At 41.7% G+C, this 15,416-nt stretch overlaps 1 protein-coding gene across 9 annotated transcripts in view; it reads right to left on the bottom strand.

Annotated features, from left to right (window-relative positions):
• huwe1 (HECT, UBA and WWE domain containing E3 ubiquitin protein ligase 1) overlaps positions 1-15,416 on the bottom strand; it is a 50,425-nt gene that overhangs the window by 25,515 nt on the left and 9,494 nt on the right. For 6 of the 9 annotated variants that reach the window (XM_079850351.1, XM_079850359.1, XM_079850357.1 and 3 more), the window contains exons 20-52: positions 15,113-15,311; positions 14,916-15,007; positions 14,582-14,784; positions 14,393-14,450; positions 14,026-14,202; positions 13,652-13,897; positions 13,427-13,560; positions 11,463-11,563; positions 11,033-11,221; positions 10,711-10,927; positions 10,400-10,522; positions 9,260-9,497; positions 8,829-9,170; positions 8,434-8,556; positions 8,214-8,309; positions 7,787-8,056; positions 7,332-7,484; positions 7,068-7,195; positions 6,758-6,839; positions 6,475-6,651; positions 6,208-6,361; positions 5,608-6,005; positions 5,311-5,506; positions 5,039-5,206; positions 4,756-4,904; positions 3,698-3,764; positions 3,353-3,576; positions 2,919-3,130; positions 2,614-2,796; positions 2,248-2,420; positions 2,012-2,151; positions 1,837-1,912; positions 1,651-1,749 (exon numbers count right to left, since the gene is read on the bottom strand). In XM_079850351.1, coding sequence (XP_079706477.1) covers positions 1,651-1,749; positions 1,837-1,912; positions 2,012-2,151; positions 2,248-2,420; positions 2,614-2,796; positions 2,919-3,130; positions 3,353-3,576; positions 3,698-3,764; positions 4,756-4,904; positions 5,039-5,206; positions 5,311-5,506; positions 5,608-6,005; positions 6,208-6,361; positions 6,475-6,651; positions 6,758-6,839; positions 7,068-7,195; positions 7,332-7,484; positions 7,787-8,056; positions 8,214-8,309; positions 8,434-8,556; positions 8,829-9,170; positions 9,260-9,497; positions 10,400-10,522; positions 10,711-10,927; positions 11,033-11,221; positions 11,463-11,563; positions 13,427-13,560; positions 13,652-13,897; positions 14,026-14,202; positions 14,393-14,450; positions 14,582-14,784; positions 14,916-15,007; positions 15,113-15,311 — 5,587 coding nt within the window. The remainder of the gene's footprint in view (positions 1-1,650; positions 1,750-1,836; positions 1,913-2,011; positions 2,152-2,247; positions 2,421-2,613; positions 2,797-2,918; positions 3,131-3,352; positions 3,577-3,697; positions 3,765-4,755; positions 4,905-5,038; positions 5,207-5,310; positions 5,507-5,607; positions 6,006-6,207; positions 6,362-6,474; positions 6,652-6,757; positions 6,840-7,067; positions 7,196-7,331; positions 7,485-7,786; positions 8,057-8,213; positions 8,310-8,433; positions 8,557-8,828; positions 9,171-9,259; positions 9,498-10,399; positions 10,523-10,710; positions 10,928-11,032; positions 11,222-11,462; positions 11,564-13,426; positions 13,561-13,651; positions 13,898-14,025; positions 14,203-14,392; positions 14,451-14,581; positions 14,785-14,915; positions 15,008-15,112; positions 15,312-15,416) is intronic. The other 3 variants (XM_079850353.1, XM_079850355.1, XM_079850358.1) reach the window with 3 other exon arrangements.

Below are 15,416 nucleotides of genomic sequence, written 5' to 3'. Positions count from 1 at the left end.
AAAAAAAAGATTATAGGCCTACATTTTATCTATGTATTCATATTTCAGTCGATTTTTACTCATCTCAGTCTAGCAATACAGTTTGCTAAAACATCATTCACACACGCGATTTAAATTTAACTTCTGGCAAAGATGAAGTTGATGATAGGCTTTTGACTCGCGATCTTCGCAGTAGGCTAGTGAACGCACCGGAGAAATGCACATTTATTAGGCTACATAGTTTTTTTGTTTTGGATGGTTTTGTTTAGAACCAGCTTTCTGTAAATATATTTCAAGTTTTTTTAGACATGTTAGGCGAGTAGGCTACGGGTTCATGATGATCTCCAGTTCAGACCTTGTGATTGCTAGCATATATAGATTTAAAATCCAGGAAATTTGTTAATGAAAAAAATTATTAAAATTAAGATACAATTGATACAAAACGAAATTCGTTTTAAAGAAAGGATTTGTACTTTCTGTTTTGAGGTCTCTGTGAATGTTTGAAAGTCTTTTAGTGCTTAGAGCGCTCGCGTCCATAATGGAGAACTGTCACGTAATATTGTTTTTTTCCTCATAAATGCGAACACGAAAAATAAAAGACAAAAGACTTTTAAGTAAAACTTACTCCGAAATTGTGTCCTCGGCGGAATTTGCTCTTCAAAATGCTGCCGTTCGTCGTCTGTTATAATCTTCCTCTGAGGAAACAACCCGGTATCGTGCATTCTTCCTCGCTGTCCAGAATCATCTGAAGGACGTCTTTATTACCGGAGAAGCGTGCCATACTCAAAACGCGATGAACTATCAGTAAGTCTGATAGAAACTGTGTTTTTATGGCATTGATCGGGGGGCGTATGCGATGATCACCTAAACTATTTACATGTGAATCGGGCCGGGGGCGGGGCGGACGCAGCTGATTATAAAGATAATGAGGCAGAAGGAAAAACGGTACCTCTCCTTGCTTTCAAACGGATTACATGAGTTTAAAACATTTGTTTTTTATATAAATTACTTCATTCAAAAGAAGAGATTTCAAGCTTCATAAAGACATATCTCACGTGCCTGTGTGAGACGTATTCGCTGAGTTATGATTCATTTTCGGACGCGTTTCAGAATGGACTACACGGAGAGAGAGAAGGCAGAACTCGCTTCGTGTTTATTTTTCTTTATTTGGCGAAAAGCACAACACTTTGTTTTTATTGTGAGTATACACAAAAATAATACACATTTAACAGAATCGATTGATGTATGAAACTCCTATGGAAAATCAAAGTCAACAGAGTATTCATGAGTTTCTTTTACACTGATAAAAAAAAAAGCGAGCTGGTATCGCCGGCGATACCGCCGACCTCAGGGGGTTAAGAAGAATGAAGAAACTTCACAAAAAGTGTGAAAAAAACAATTGAGAATTAACTTTAAGCTAACCAAAACAGTCAGGTGTTCATTTTCTTGATCACTAATATGTCATGTAGTTTATTAAATAAATCTCAGGTATTTAAAAAATACATTATACTAATAGAAAAGAAAGAGTTAGATAAATGGTGTTTAAGATTCAGATAGAGAGCCTGTTGCACCACCTCTCTACCAGGCCCAATGAGTAGACAGACTATACCATTTATGGGTCATTGTCATCATTAGCTCCAAGAGTGAATACATAAGAGATTCACGTCCTACCTTCTCTGTTGGCTTGGAGAGTGGAGGCCTGACTCATATTGGAAGGAGCCTCATCCATCAGTACGTCCTCTTGAGACTCATCCTCTCCAGAGCGACCCACTAATTAACAGTAAAACCGATTAAAAAACGCGCAACCAACTCTGTATCGCTTCCATCTCTGGCCAGGAATAAAAAAAAATCACTTACCAATGATGGTGCTATTAACAGTTCCTGCATCTCTCTCTAAAAGTTCATCGATCAAATCCACCAACTCATTCTCCACCTACAAGGATATATGAATAACAAACACTGTTCAGCTGGAGGTCGATTTTCATATTCATCAACTGAGATAACAGTTCCACAAACTGCTGTTTTCTCTAACCTGCATGGCCTGAGTGCTCAGCACCTCTGGCTGTCCAGCAATGACCACGGTGTCTCCCTCGGTTTCTCCATCCATCAGGTCAGCATCTGTGGCTTGACCCCGGTCACGATTCTCTACTGGCTCTGCCTCGCCGGCCTCTCCTATAGAGAATACCAGCCATTACACACACACACGCCACTGTATCTATACTATGATGTGAGTCAAAATGATCAATGCGTTGATAATTTTAGCGTTACCTGGATCTTGGGTGTTGCTGTTGCTGTCCCTGACAGTGCCAACAGCATCATGCTCTGTCTTGTTCTTGCTGGATGCACCTTTACCCCCAAACAGGCTGCTGGGCTGGTTCACGATTCGTGACAGCGTCTCCAAAGGTTTCAAAGCAGCATTTACTGTGTTTGCCATGTTGGGACTGAAAGAAACAAAGAATAATAATGAAAAGGGGAAAAAAACAAACCAATTTTTTTTTTTTTTTTCAGCAATCAACCTAGGTTGGGAAAAAAACACACAAATCACCTTTAAAAAAAAAAAAAAAAAAAAAAAATATGCAGCTTAAATCAAATATAATAATAGTTTATATATTTATTGGTAGTATTCTGCGTTACCTGGATAGATCGAGGCTGTGAGGCACACGGGCGAGGTCATTGACAAGGCCTTTCTTCAGGAAGAGTCGGATGATATTATTCATGCCGTTGTGCTGAGTCTTAGCTGTGGCTGTGCTGTAGAAGCTCGAGGTGGAGGGACACGACTCCATAATGGTGCTGATGATGCACATAACTGCTTGCAAGCTGAAAAGAGATAAAAGGCAAAGTTTACATAAGTTTTACGTATTTAATTAAGTAGATTATGTTCTAGATGCGTCAATTGTTTAAAAGTCAGTTTGATCTATCGACTAGGCAGCTAGACTGACCGGGCGTGTTTCTCCGTGCCCTCTGCCATGCCCAATGCTCGACTCAGAGCGGCCTTGACCTCGTTGACCAGGGCCGCTTGGGCATCAGTGCCTGTGCCAGCTGCAGCAAGGCTGGCCAGGAAAAGACGCGCAAGGGCAGGGGTGTCCTTGTCCTCGGAGTTCTGGGTGTGTGGGAGCAAGTGGTCCAAAACAAATGCCAGCACACTGCAATCCTGTACATATATTAGGTCACAAATGTTACATGACAAATGAGGTTTGCTGAGATAAAAAAAAACACTGGACTTTACAAATGCACTGAAATACTGTCTTTGATAGTTCAAAGCATACATTGCATAAAGAGGCTCAGTTCTCAAAAAACAATACGAGACAGAGGTTGAAGTTAAAACATTTGACCAGAAAAACTTTGGTGTTATCTCAACTCCAATATGGCTCACCTCCTTAATAAGCTCTGACTGGCCAGCTGTGTAGTTGTAAGAGGTGATGAGCGTGGCGATGCCAACATATGAGCGCACCAACTCTGCCAGAAGCCTCAGGATGGTGGAGGTAGGCATCAGGGGTTTGCTGGCCTTAGCTTTAGCAGCTCGGCTCTCCTCTGAAGTAGCTCCTTTCTCTCCCTCCTGCTCCTTTTTCTCTTCACGCATTTCCTCAGGCGTAGAGGCTAGGGACATAGAAAAAAATAATGACGGGAAACATTTACAAGGGCAATTCAAGGAACCAGCAAAAATGAGAAAAATATGGTTACTGTATAAAGAAAGGTTTTGAGCTGTGTGTGTGTTCACCTTCTCCCTGTGGTGTTCCAGACTGGGAGGATTCTGCAACGGCACCATCTGCAGCAAACACCTGAGTCTGATAGAGTATAATTAACACCCACTGTTAATGCAAATCCCACATTTCTGAGCTCATTATAGTACACATACACTTGGGATACTTGTGTTTCTCACAGAGCAGCTGAAGTTGAACTAGATTTGTACATTGTGAAGAAAATGCAAGTAGTGCTTGCCCATGCAAAACTCATGCCATGGCACTAGAGCAGGAAAAATATACAAAATATCAGCAAGGTCAACACTTCGGCCATATTTTTAGGTTTTTGTTTGGCCAATTAGTGTTGTGAGTGGGACTTTAATTTTAACAGCACCAAGAATCCAACATCTGAGTGCAAACGCACAGAAATGCCCATTCTATCTTCATTCGTTTATCTTTAAAAGTGTGGTAAAAAAAAAACAAAAAAAAAAACAGCACAATCCACAAATCAAAAACTTCTGTGTATCAGCTGAAGAGCACATTGTATCCTGTATAAAAAATAAAAAAAAACATGTACTCTGTGCATGGCGGTCTGTCTGTGACCAAGTGCGCAAAGACTTACCAGATTACCAAGTGCACAGTTGATTACAATGTTTACTTCCTATTTGTCCATGTTTTAAACAAATTCTTCATTTTTGATTACAGAATCAAGTTGCTGGTATTAAAAGTATAAATCAGTTTATTTTGCAGATTGTTTTGTAAAGTTGATACATTTTCAAATAATTTATTCCCAATTATTTTAATAAATGTTATGTTGAATATAATTGCAGTAATTGTTATGCTTGTGTTATTTCTATTGTTAAATTAAACACCCTGCTATCATAGCTGTATATCGGCGTCGGCCATCAAAAAATTCATATTGGTCACAACTACAAAAGACTTTTAAAAAGGTTTCTACAGCATGTCTAGGGTGTTCTGGAAGGTTACTAGTATGTTACCATAGTGATGGTAATTATGGAATTCTATGATAACTGATGCAATACACAAAAATCTGACAGACCTTACACAATGTATAGAAAACCATGTTGACTCTTACATTGATGTGGAAGGCAGACTGTGAGTCGAAATCACTGCCTTGTCTGGTGAGTCTGTACTGCTGGTAGACATCATCACCGACATCCTGCAGGATCTGACAAAGGTCTTGACTCCCTGGTACTGTGGCTGCTCGCTCCTCTCCTCTCTCTGCTACACAAACAAACCCAAGTGGACCCCGAGCATTAAGAGAAGTGGATGTTGATGAGAGATGACAGCTTGGTAGATCTGGACGATGAACTAAATATAAGCATGCTCTAATTTTTCTGTCTGATGATATTTCTTACCCTCTTCTGGAGCGTGATATGCTGCTAGGGCATTCAGCATGTCATAGATGACCTCTTTAATCGTCTCTGGTATGGAGGGCAGTGGGGACAGCTTGAGAGGTGTGGTCTTCACTAGCTGGACAGCATTTGGACCCTTAATTCTAAAGTTCTCAAACTCATCATCTGAGGCTGATTAATGGAGAGAGACTGAGATCAGGCAATTGACTTAAGAACAACAATAAATGCTGATATATGACTTTTAGGGAGGATCTCTGTGAGATTTTTCACCATACCAGTGCCAGCACCTCTTGGGGCAGGAAGAGCAATTCGGATGCAACTCTTGGCAGTTTCCGTAAAGCACTCCGGGTTGCGGCAGGCCGCTGGCCCGAGGACACGCAGGATGTAGTTGATCTCCCTGGAGCCAAGACTACCTGACACCACACCTGAAGTAGTGCTTCCTGCACCACTGGTGACGGCAGACCGTACCACCTGAGAAAAGACGGTGAGCAAGTAACAGTAAGATAAGGATAAACTATTTCAGACAATACACCTAAAAAAAAGATAAATGTAGCTTTCAGGTGAATATGCACCTTCTCCATAGTGTGCCGCAGTGTGGCTGGGTCCTCTATGATGTGGCGGAAGAGCAGAGTGACCAGTGGGGTGAAGCCGTTGAAACCTGAGCTCTGTGTGAGGTTCAGGATCATGCGGGTGCTCTTGAGCTCTGCAAACATCATGGCGTAATGGTGTGTACGTGTGAGACGCAAACAGAGCCGCAAGGTGGCGTGCAAAGTGTCCGGGTCCACAGGAACACTGATCATACTGACACAGGCACGGATCAAAATGGTGATCATGTCCTCTGTCAGCCCCTGTACAACAATAGCACTGGAACCAGAGGGGTCCTGAAGGACGGAGGGAGCTGCCGTGCTTGAATCCTTCTGCTCCGGCTCTTCTTTAGGAGGCGCCATTTCCACAGCCACTGAGCTGGAATCTGAAAAAGCCATAAGGAAAATTGTAAATTAATTATATACACACACATATATACATATTTACACACACAAATCCCAAATACTAATGAATTCTAATTATTCTATATTCTAAAATAAAATTAAACATAATTATTTAATCCTAAGTCAAAATCAAAAAACTACAAAATGCATCACTTTTAATGAACAAGTTTGCTAATTCTCCACCTGTATCAGTCTGTGTCTCCTCAGTCTTTGCTCTCTGTTCACTCTCTTCTCTCTCTGTATCAGTAACGCTTCCAGATTTTGTGGTCTTGGGAATCCGTGGCACCCGCTGTACCGTCAACATAACTGGTCGTCTGTTTCCAGTCTCCTCATTTACCTGAATAATATATGAATATATTCAATATATATTGGAGTAACATTTTTTTACTCATGCTGTATGGGCAATGGCAAACAACTATCAAATTTCCATGTACAGGTCGTAGCCGTTACCTGCACCATAGTGTTGAACTGGACAGTGTATCTCCTGCGGCCAGCAGTGAAGCGGACGCTGGTCTCTCCTGCCCTCCAGGCAGAGTCGATGGTGCTGTTGTTACTTGCACTGTAGCTGCACCAGCGACCTGAACGGTCGTCAAACCAACGCCAGTTATTCCCATTGGGCTGCAGGTACTAAAATGATTAAGAATAAAAATTAATAACACTTCTATGTTCACTGTTGCTATATTCACCGTTTATGATTATAACTTACGTCCTTTATACTTCATTTGGCACCAACCTTATTCATCTGAGCTCTTCGTTTGGATGAAACAGCCATTTTCTCATAGAAGTCAATAAGCAGAAGAACAGGGGTGATCCATCTAGAGATAAAAACAAAGGCTTATGTTAAGAAGGACATGGAAAATATTTTAAAAACCAAATGACATAAAAAACTAGTAAAGTATTGAATAAGGCCTCAAACATATGATTATTCCCCTTATTCTGCTACTCAGTTTCTAACATGCTTGGGTCAGCATAGATTTCTAGGAATGCTGATGTCTGAGCATAAACTGATCATTCATGCAGACAGGGGAAGGACAGCGACTCACTTGGGTGTTTGAATGTCCTTCTGCTCTTTGGCAGCTTGCAGACAGGGCTGCACCACCTCCAGAAGCTTAATCAGCACAGTCAAGACACCACTGTTCTCGACCACCCGAGCACATGAGAGTTTCAGCTCCTGTGGAACAGAGCAAGACGCACTTCCATCAGAGCAGTGCATGTGGGTGCATGTACTTCTCAATGCAAATCCTCCAGTACTTTTTTGAGGACAGTGTAAAAATAAACAGTGATGATGTGTGCAGCAGACCGTGTACCTCGAAAAGCAGAGTGAGCAGCAGGATGCGGGTGGCCAGGTTGGAGGCCTGGGGGAGAGTCGCCATCTGTCTCGTCCACTCAGACACAGTCTTGGTGTCGCTGGTGGTTAGCGGCACAGCAGCCTTTATCAACACGTCAGCGGCCTCCCACACCTTTGTAAATATACACAAAAATATGGCTGAGGATAGGGTCTAAAGCACCATGGTTATAACTTGTAACAGAGTATGCAGCCTACCCAGAAAACGTTAGGTGCAGCATTATAGCTTTTACTTGTTAATCATGCCTTTTTACTAGACTGAATATCTAATAACTATTTAATTTCCAGCAAATATTGCAAATTTGCTTTGTACAGCAAATTAAACAGATGAAAAGAGCAACATTAATCTGTGAAAATTGTACACTGTACAAATTCCTATAACAATAGTATGCTGTGAGCATATACGAGCATACTGACCTGATTGACCACCTGTCTGAGGATGAGGTCTCTGTATTCAGGGCCATTCCTTTTAACAGCAGTCATGAGCAGATCACAGAGGCGGTACACTGTGTCTGGCAGCTCGTCGAGCAGGTGGAAGCAGCCAGGGAGCATTGAGTCTGTGAAGGAATGTAGCTCAGTGGTGTCTAGAGGTTCAGCTTCCAGAAAGCGCTCCAGACAGCGTGCTTCTTCCTCTTCAACCCGCTCCCTTGCTCTCCTCTCATCCTCCTCACGCCGGCGAGCTGCTTCCTACGGACAAAAAGTAACAGGGTGTGAATCGTGTGTCTGTTCAAAGGCAGAGAATGCTTGCTGAAGAAGATGTGAAGTAGGCAGGTGAAATGACCTATGCTGCACTACTCATTAATTCCTATTTAAGTGATGTAATAATGAGTGTGTGGGTGCCCACCTCAGGTGAGTCTGAGCGCTGCTCCATGCTAACTTCTTGACCTAGAGACATGGCAATGGCCCGCATCATCTGGTCTTCTTCAGACATGGTGAACTCCTACAGAAACAAAGCTCACAGTGACTACACTAGCTTATACTTCGTGTGTGCATCCTGTCTGTGTGTGCGTGTGTGTGTGTGTATGAGAGAAAGAGAGAGGGTTTTGTCTGTGTTAGGGTCTTACTCTGACAGCTGCGCTGAGCAGTGGTGGAGGGTGAGTGAGCAGGTACTCGGTGGCCTGTTCCATAGTGCTGGTGTTCAGCAGAGACTCCATTGCATGCTCTCTGGAGAAGCCCATGTCCATTAGCTGTGAAGAACAGATTTGGCTGGTTAGCACTAGCAAATAGCTTTATTCAGGTATTACAGATTTCTAATTACAGCACAAAAACCTCATTATCAACTAACAACAATAGGACCCTATGATTTCTGTGATACAGGAAAACGCAGATCACGGAATGCACTCATAAAAACGGAATTTACTGTATACAGCAGAATGTCACTGAATTTGCCAACACTTGGATGAATTTGGGAAAAAAATTTAAAGATTTCATAGGGACCTACAACAGGAAGTGACGTTACCTGAGTGAGCTGAGCTTGGTTGACCTGTGGCTCTCTGCGAGTTGTTGAGTTGCTCCCCTCCTCTGTAGAGCCTGCAGTAGAGCTTCCATTGGCACTTCCAGGCACTCCTTCTCCAACTACTCCCCCTGCTGCTGTAGGGCCACTTGTTCCCCCAGCACTTGTAGAGGTGCTCTCCTCCTCAGGTCGAACCGTACCCTCCCTTTCTTTGGAGAGCCGCTCCTGGATGATAGGTTCCCCTCGTAGGATGTGGCACAGAATGGCCAGCATGGACTCAGCCATGCGTCCACCGTAGACCTTCAAGGGCTTACGGTTCCATAGGTTACGAATACAGCTGAATGCAGCCTACAACAATAGATGAAAAATTACAATTGATTCATTATGACAAAGCAAATGTATTATATAATTTACACTGACAATAATGCCATTCCTACCTTCTGGGTGACGATGAGAAAGCGCAAGGCGCTGAACTGTGGGGCATTGAGTGTTGCTCCAGGCACTTTAGCGGGCAGAGAGTGAGGGGAGTCCAGAACTGTGCTGGGGTTCACCATCTTCTCTACAAGCATCAACCAGGCATCTAGGAACTCTCCTGTCCCATCAGGCAGCTCAGAGTGTTCCAAGCCCTCTGACACAGGTACTTTACCACCCATGGACAGGGCCCAATTAAATGTCCTGATGAACATGAAGCATTTTTACTTACTTGTCGAAATAATTATAATACTAAAAGCCAATACAGCATAATTACTGAAGAAGGATTTTTAAATTCAGTTGATATAATACTGTTATTAGGGGTATGGCAATACACCAGTACACCAATAACTGTGATGCCTAAATTAAATAGATAAATATCATGATAATTCTACACATATGATATCACTAGATTACTAGCACCAGTAATCTACCTAACTCCAACATAGTAGGTGGAGGTATTGCACTTCAAAGCTGGTTGCCACCAGTCATAAAACAAAAAAAGGACACGACAGAGCGTGGGCACTACTGCCGCACAAAATCATGTCAATTAGAGGACATAGCCGAAATTTTGGATTCCATAAAGACGAATGCAGTCTGTAGGAAATGCTGATGAACAGCAAGTTATTTTAGTATGCTTTTGAACAGCTTTTGTTACAAACTCTCTCTACACCACCCTAAACTCATATTTTGAATTGTTTTTTGGGGATAAGTTAGATTAATTTCATAGCTGAAAAAAACTAGAAAATATATATTTTGATAGCTGATGAATGATATACTAAATGCAGTATTAAAATGTATTTTAAGTTTACAAATATTCCATATAGTCTCAGAATATGAAATTATAAAAACTGTATAATTAATTATAAATTACAGCATGTTAATTACAGCATGTATAATTAATTATAAAATAATATAAATACTGTTAAAATGTTTTGGTAATTAACTTAAAAGTAGTTAATGTCAACAACCCATTCACTAAAGACCATATCAGATCAAAGATCAAATCACCCAGGTCTAAGATTTAGAATTTCCATGACCGTGAGGACCTCAGCCTATGAGCTAGTAAACAGCAAAAAGAAAATAAATAAAACTTTTCTACTCACTCAAACAAAGCATCATGGCCACCAGAACAGAAGAACTTCTGCAGCATCAGATGGTATGGATATTTCCTCTCATCAAACAGCATGGGTGAGGTAAAGCCCACAGAGCAGATAAAGAAAGTCAGCCTGATTAGGGCAGAGAAGCACATTAATAAATATTAGTTTTATACACACCAGGAAAGACAAGGCTCAGGCACAAGTGTTTACACTGGACTAACAGCAGCTCCTTTTACTAAACTATCATTGAAGATATAAATACTATGTTCAGAACAGAATTATAGAGTAAACTTTGTTAAAAAGTTGCAGGTGTTTACCTGAAACGTGGTGTGGGCGTGTAAGGAGGAGGCTGCCAGCTCAAGCCCTTGGTGAGGAGTTTAGTAAGAGATGACGCTGTGGCCCGAGCTGCTGGTGTTGGGGCCGTGCCTGTGCTGGTGGTATGGTGAGAGCGTCGCTGACGGACAGGTGAGCCCACACAAAGCTTCACCAGCAGTCCAAACAGCTCAGCCAGAGCCCTGCCCAAACGAGAGGAGGCTGGGGAGATAAAGAAATATATAAGTCAAAAACAAGGCAGGGTATTATTCAAGATTTCTCATTTTACTTAGGAGTAGGCAGTAAGTAGTTGCTAAGACAGCTGACCTGAGAGCAGAGGCTTAATTTGTTTGATACGTGTTGCCATGGCAGGGGTGAGTTTGGACTTGGTCTTTGGGTCAGTGGCTGTGGGCTCATCCGTCTCCATGGGAGCTAGAGAGTCTCCATCCAGGCCCATTCCTTCCAGCAAACCCTGAGCAGAGGGATCCACCCCCACAGACAGGGTCTCAGTCTCAGCTGGTGGAGAGAGAATGGCTTTAGAAAAAAAAAAAGCAAATGCAAACCAGCAAAAGAAACGCATGAAATGCAAATAAAAGAAACTAAGATGCAAAAAGAAAGAAAGAAGGAAATAAAATAGTGAAACTGGTGGCTAAAATAACCCCAACATTTGTTTACATATAAAATCATACCAAAAAAGGAGGCTGAGAAAGGTAGTGAGCTTTATAAAGACTTTATATGCAGAATTGCAGTATTTTACCAGTTCTCCGGCCTGCAGCTGCCGTGCTGCTGGAGGGTTTATCCTCCTTAGGCACAAGTTTCTGCATGTCAGCCTGACCAAACTCACATCCAGGAGGCAAACTGCAAAAAACAACAACAACATTCTGTTTCAGCTAGCAGACAACCACCTTCTTCGATATGGCCTAATTCTATACTAGGGCTGTCACCATTGCTCGATTAAATTTGAGTGCTCGATTTAAAAAAATCCTTGATTGCAATTTACACGTGTTGAGTAATCTGCAAAATACCGAAAGTGGCGCAATCCACAGACGAGAATCCATGAACCGCACTATTAGTAGTGGACCTCCGATACCTGCCATTTTTTAAATATCGGCATTAGCCAATAAGTTTTTCTGATTGGCTGATGTGTTAGAAGCAGGACTTTTATTTTGACTGGCGGCGCTGAGAACGGCAGCACATGAGCTCACATCGCTCACATTCTCCGTCTTCATTAGTTTACGGTCTCTGTTGAACAGCCATATCTAGTATGTTATTCGCACACATTTACTTTGTTTAATAGTTCAATCTAATAAGTATAGCATTTGCTTTTATATTAATAGTAACAAAGGCAAACAATAGGCTATAAAAAAAAAAAAAAAAAAAAAAAAAAAACCAGTATCGGTCGACCACTAATTATTAGACCGTTTTCTAAGGCTGCACAACGTAAAAGCATTTAAAAACCATACTATAGCAAAGTGCTATTGTGAATTCACATATATAAATAGGATTATTATATATGAGCTATAATTATTATTGAATGCGTGTAGGTTATGTGCGTCTCAGAGCAGCTCCATTCACAGTAAATGCTGCTCCACATGAACTAGAGCATGTCTCAAACTCCATTTCTGCATATGAGATGGGTTTGGGTTGCTTTTAACATTCATCTAGGAAGACAATGTGCGCCATTTCATTCAGATGTGTAAGGTAAATCATTTATAAACCTACGCAAAGAAATTGCACTGGCTGTAGCATTTCTATCGTAAAGAAGTGGCCAAATATTAAAGATTGAGTGAACATTAATTAAATGTCATTTGGCCAATATTAATCAAGGATTTGATCTGCTATAAAGTGTAACAACACCAGGCCATTGGCACCCTCTGCAGGCATTTGGTATAAAACAGTGTACATAAGATGATTGTTTTTATTATGTATATTATGTATTTTAACAGTATTGTTTTATAAAACTAAACCTATGATCACTTGCTTTTGACACTATTTGAACCAAACTGACAATGCATGTGTTCATGTAAACGCATTAACCCATTTTCCTAAATCAGAGTCAAGTCATAAGTTTAAGTATAAACCGATCGACTCAGCTAGATTTTTGCCCCTTACTCTGATTTCTCCCGGCATTTAAAACAGATTAACCCGCATTCTTTGGGCTTATTGAAGTGTGCATATGTGAAGTGCATCCAGGCAGAGAGAGCACTGGTAGGAGGACATATATCGCAAACTCTGGCTTTTTCTTGACCCAAGAAATTATTAAAACGTGTTCTCATCTCATGCAGAAGTACAGTCAAAATGCTGCATCTGTGACGGCATGAGAGGATAATGTGTGTCCGTAAATTTCCCGCTGACTTGTTGAAATACTCAGATACAAAAATGATTAGGATCTTTTTTTACATCACTATATTGGGAAATAACCTGATTTAGCCTATTAATAAACACTCCACCTTTGCTAGCAAAATAGAAAAAGATTCTCATACATAAAACGAAGTAATAAAACAAGCAAATTAATGAGTAAATAAGCAAGTTAATAATCAAATAAGTAATGCCCCCTCACGATAATATCATGTATCGCCGATCTCACAGGCTGACAATACGACGATATGAAAATGGAACATATCGCCCAACACTATCAAGTGGATTTAAAAATGCCTTTGGAGTGGATTAATAAAAGGTCCACCATGTGTTCACCATGGGCGAGATGAGAGCAGTACTAACCTGTTTGGTGTACAGAGAGACAGCAGCACAGTGCTCTCCCACACCAGAGAGCAGTAGAGCTGACTCAGTTTGTTCAGAACACTAAGACCCAGTTGAGATCCCCACTGATTCACTGAAATAGCACGGATCTCACTCTGAAAACAAAGAAATAAATCAACAGATTAATTGATTATCAACTTAAATTAATTATTGAAAAAGTTTACAAACAGCTGCCTATATGCATACCTGTCCGACTCTGCAGGTATGAACGAACATGAGGATGTACGCATGTGCCGCTGTTAGGGCATGCAGCAGTGGGGTGGCACGTGCCGACAATGTGGCATCTGTGACATGGCCTGCGTTGGCCAGTTCTCTGAGCAGAACAGAGCCACCAGGAACCTCGATGGGCCGGTGAAGAGGCTCCAGAGCAGACAGAATGCTGTCCAACTGACACAGACCCTCCTGGAGAACTTTCGGCTCATGGGACAAAGTCTAAGACACAGTGAGACAAAGCGAAGGGTTAAAAGAATCAAATTAAAGAGTAAATATCACTGCATCTATAGTAAAATTCCTGAAACCGGGGAAAACTGCTGGATATCCTTTAGGTAGGTGTCACTTACTAGTATAGATTTGCAGACTCCTGCCACAGCTTGGCACGCAGCAGAGGTGGGGAAGTCAATGGGCAGGTTGGGCAGCCCAAGGATTGACACCAATGGTAGAAGTCCTTTCTGGTTGACAAATTCCTGACAGTGGTCATCTGTTGTGTTGTTACTCAGAATGGACTCGACAAATTTCATCTAAAAGCAAACAAGCACATATTTTAGTTCCAGTTTTAAGTTCTATTGTCTAAAAACAGACTTGAGTTTTGATAAACAGCCAATGAACTGAGCTTATGTGATAAGACTGAATCAGAATATAGTCTGAAGAATATTAATGAGATAAAAGATTAAATAAAATGAGATAAAAAGTGTCTAAATCAGCACGTACCACATTCAGGATGTAATCCATAAGAGGAATGGGGATTCGCTCTTCTGTTCCCACCACTCTGTAAATAACATTCATTTGTTAAAAACAGCCCATTTATCAACATTGATTTCTCACATATGGCATTTAACACAAGGAATACAAAATTTCCTCGTCTGCCCTATATACTAGAAGCTATTTTGATGCACTAACTGCCTGTTGCTTTCTGGCTCCCCCTGCTGTTGGCTAAAGGTATGTAGAGCCTCTTCCTCCTCCTCATCCTCACTGGATGCCTCCTCTGCAGCATGGTTTGATCGAGCTGGAGGCACAGTGACGGTCCCGTCTGCTTTCTGTATGGAGGGTTTCTGGCAGATGTACTCTGGCGATCGGCCCAAGTTGCAGATCTCCTCTAGCAACTGTTAAAGGTCAAGACAGTAATCAAACTTCCAGGTCTCAGAATGAATGTGAGTTTAAATATGCAAATTACATTGCAATAAAAGGGCATTTCTAAAGGCAATGTGTCAAAATGTTGCAAAAGCTGCTTTACCTTGATGATGGCTGTTGTAGCGTCCGTTTTAAGTGTGGGCTGGTGCCGCATTAGCTCGTCGACAGCACTGCCCAAGTTAGAGGCGGTGTCACCTGTTTCATAAAATTACACAGACTGTTAGAAACACATTCCCATTATCTCCAATCACAAGTCACTGACTATGCAGAGAAACAGGTACACCTATAGGGGACACTCACCTAGTGGATCAGAGCTGCGTCTGCGGCGCATGGCAGGCAGGTAGTCTGGTGAGAGCAGCACCTTGAAGAGCCGCTCAAAGGGCTGGCATTGCACAAATGAGTGCAGACCACGGGCATTCAGGCACAGGGCACTGAAGACGTTAGGCAGGGAACCCAGCACTTCTCTGGTGGCAGGGACCTTTACAAACAAATAAAAGGTCTAAAAGGTGTGTGATGAGCTGCTGGAATATGCAAGGAGGAATACAGCAAATGGAGAAATATAGAGGGATTTAGGAGGAAAAGGGATATGGAGTGTCTAGCATGA

Source organism: Squalius cephalus (genome assembly GCF_949319135.1).
Source record: "Squalius cephalus genome assembly, chromosome: 18".
Classification (NCBI taxonomy): domain Eukaryota; kingdom Metazoa; phylum Chordata; class Actinopteri; order Cypriniformes; family Leuciscidae; genus Squalius; species Squalius cephalus.
Note: the sequence above shows the minus strand (reverse complement) of the source record. Positions and strands in the feature narration are given on the sequence as shown.